The sequence below is a fragment of the Monoraphidium neglectum genome, assembly GCF_000611645.1.
Source record: "Monoraphidium neglectum strain SAG 48.87 unplaced genomic scaffold scaffold01221, whole genome shotgun sequence".
In the NCBI taxonomy this organism is placed as follows: Eukaryota; Viridiplantae; Chlorophyta; class Chlorophyceae; order Sphaeropleales; family Selenastraceae; genus Monoraphidium; species Monoraphidium neglectum.
This window is the reverse complement of record NW_014012407.1, coordinates 688-3,787: the sequence shown is the minus strand read 5'-3', so window position 1 is coordinate 3,787 and position 3,100 is coordinate 688. Positions and strand designations below refer to the sequence as shown.

The 3,100-nt window shown below is 72.0% G+C and overlaps 1 protein-coding gene across 1 annotated transcript; it reads left to right on the top strand.

Annotated features, from left to right (window-relative positions):
- Window positions 1-560: 560 nt before the first annotated feature.
- MNEG_7080 (hypothetical protein) lies at window positions 561-1,209 on the top strand (the record flags this gene model as incomplete). The annotated part of the gene is made up of 2 exons (XM_014044445.1): window positions 561-638; window positions 805-1,209. The coding sequence occupies 2 exons, from the start codon at window positions 561-563 to the stop codon at window positions 1,207-1,209; spliced, it is 483 nt and encodes a 160-aa protein (XP_013899899.1).
- Between the last annotated feature and the right edge of the window lie 1,891 nt (window positions 1,210-3,100).

The following is a 3,100-nucleotide window of genomic DNA, read 5'->3' as shown; positions in this document are numbered from 1 at the left end:
CCCCGCCGCAAGCCGCCGCCGCATCGCACGCCGCCGCCGCGGCGACGCCGCGGGCGCCCGGCGCGGCTTGCGACGGCGACGCCGGCGCTACCCCTGTCGCGGCGGCCGGCCCGCCGCCGCCGCCTCTCACATACGTCGGCCCCAATGCAGATGTGCAGGGCTACTGCCGCCAGGAGATTAGCGGCGACCTCAACTCGGCGGTGACGGCGCTGCTGGCGCAGCTCAAGGCGCTGCAGGACCGCGCGACGGCGGGGGGCCAAGCGGGGCAGGTGCGCGCGCGGTGGTTGGGTTGCCGACGCGCGAGCCGGACGGGAACGCTGATGTTTGGAGACGAACGCTGGTGTCGCCTTGCCATCGACCTATACTGACACGTTTGTGAGGGGGTGGGCAAAGGCCATGCGTCACGCAACCCTCACGCGCGCGGTGCAGGCCGGCGCGACCCCGCGCTCGCCGCCGCCTCATGACACGGCTGCCCTTGCCCCGTCCCACCTCTCTCGGCCCCACCCGCGTCCGGCACTCTGGGCGCGCAGGGCCCCTCGAAGCGCTACTTTTTCTGCGGGATGCGCGAGGTCCGCAAGGCGGTCAAGTCGGGCAAGACTGTGGCGGTCGTCATCGCCCCAAACATTGACCTCGAGCAGGTGCGCCGCGGCGGGGCTGACCGGCCACCCCCATTATGGGCGCCGATCGCCGGGGACCCCCTTTGGCACCGCAGCTCGTCGCTCGCCGTGGGGGGGACGGGGTCTGCCGCTGGGCCGGCGCCGCTCGCCGTGTTGACGCGCCGCGCCGATGCACCCCTTTACCCAGGCCGAGTCCGAGGCTCTGGAGGAGCAGATCACGGGGATCCTGGACGCCAGCTCGGCCAGCGCCGTCCCCGTGGTCTTCGCGCTGTCGAGGAAGCGCCTCGGAGAGATCTGGGGCTTCCGCAAGCGCATGAGCGCCGTCGCCATCCTTGACGCGGGCGGCTGCGACGAGCTGCTGGCTCGCGTGCTCGCGCTCGCGCGCCAGGGGCGCGCCCGCTGGGAGTCGGCGCGCGACGGCGGCGGCGGCGCGCGGGTCCCCGCGCCGGCCGCGCCGGCAGCGGACGCTGTTCCTTCGGCTGCCGGAGCGCCGTCGGCGCGGGTGCCGCCTCAAACGGCGCCGGTTGCGCAGGCGGCGGCTGCGGCGTCATCGGCACAGGACGATGACAACGATGACGACGCTCTGTTGTAGGCCCAGCCCATGGCGCGGGGCCCTCCCAGGGCGTTCCTCCCACCTCATGCGGCCGCCGGCTCGCTGCAGCACGCATTCACCAGGGGACCCCTGGTGTGGATCCCGCGGCATGGGCCTGCGCACGTGCGCCTCCGCCCCACGAGCCAGGCTTGCGGGCCCCATGTTGGCGCGGACGCCGCCGCGCTTGATGCGCCGACGTGGCCGCCCGCACGCGCCGCAGATTCGGCGCGCACTCTGGTTGAACTGTCGGCGTCCGCTCCTCTGTCGCCAGGGACCCCCTCGCTCCTCAGTATTTCACAATACGCTTTCCTGCAGCGCAATACCATTGCTGGCCCCGCGCCGCTGCCCGGCTGCATACGAGCGTCCACCCCCGCACCGCGTCCCTTTTTTGCCCGCGGGCGCGCGGCCGGAGGGGCGCCAGCGCTCTCCTCCCGCCGTGCTGCCCAGCGGGCTGGGTCCGAGGCCGGCGGGCGGCAGGGCGGGGGGGCGGCCCGTGAGCGGCGCCGCGGGCCCCTGTTGGCCAGGCGGGCCGGCCTCAACGTTTTGGGGGCGGGGGCACCTGCTTCATTCCCGGGGTGTCCGTTCAAAGGGTTGGGGGAAGTCCACGCCAAGCCGCCTCTTCTTTAGCCGCGTTGAGCTTGGAGCTGCACTGCTGACTTTACAAACTCTGACCCCCGCGCCCCGGCACGCGCGCCATGCCCAACGGCGGCCGCGCGCCCGCGCCGGGGCCGGACCCTGGCTGCCGTCGACCCAGGCATCGCCCACAGCACTGAAAACCCGGTCAGTCGACACTGCCCATGCGCGCACGCGCGCCGCGAGCGCCCCTGCGCGGACGGCACACGGCGCGTCTCCTCTCGCCCGCTCCACGTCCTCTCTGAGATGGCGCGTGGGCGAGAGGCGGGGGCTGACGCGGCGCGTCGGCCGGTTGCCCCGCGAATCCAATCCACACTAGCTGCCGCTGACGCTTGCGCAGATCTCGGCACCCTGTCGGCCCGCGTCGATCTAGATCGCTACCTCCATCGCACGACTCGCCGGCGCTCGCATCTGTGCACTGCCGTGTAGCTCAGGCGCGGGCGCTGCCGCTCGTTTTCCTTGCGCTGCCATGTGGGCGGCTGCTGTCGTTCTTGGGACGCCTGGCGCCCGCAACGCCAGGTCGTTCCCCCATACACACTCTTTAGCACCGATGGGCCGGGCGGCGCGCTGCGCCACCAGCCGCCATCCGGCCCCCATGTGTGGCGCGCACGGCCCCAGAAGCTTCCGTACAATCGGTATTCGACCCGCGAGGGCGAAGGATTGGCTGGGGAGATGAGGGGGGAGCAGGGCGACGATGCGCGAGCACACCCACTTGCTTGCGAACGCATGCGTGCCGTGACACCCCCCGAGCTGCGATCCAGCCTGCCGCGATTGCCCCTTCGCGTCCGCGCGTCGTGCAGCGCCGTCCTGCGCTGCTTTGTCGTGTGATCTTGTGGCCATTCAGTCGGCGGCGCAGTCGGCGTTTCTTCCGTTTGCTGGCCCCTCGTCGCGCGCCGGCACCCCCAAACCCATTCTTCTCCTCCACACCCGCTTGCCGGCTGGGTGGCGCCCCGCCTTGCGCAATGAATCGACACTCCCGGCGCGAGCATGCCGCTTACGATCCACCAGAAGCCCTTGCAGCAAGGTGTGGCCCTCTTTGCCCCCAGTGCCCCGCTTCCTTGCCGTCAGCGCCGCCCGGCGGCCTGTCTGTCAGCGGCCCCTGAGTTGGGCCGATGTTGGCGCGGGCTGCAGGCTGCTTCCTTTTGGTGCCGCATCTTTTCGGCGCCGCGTGGCCGCGGCCGTGCAAACCTTGGAAAGCGCGACGTGCCTAAAAAGCCTCGGCAGTGGTCGTGCCATGTGTCCCCAGGGCAGCGGGAGC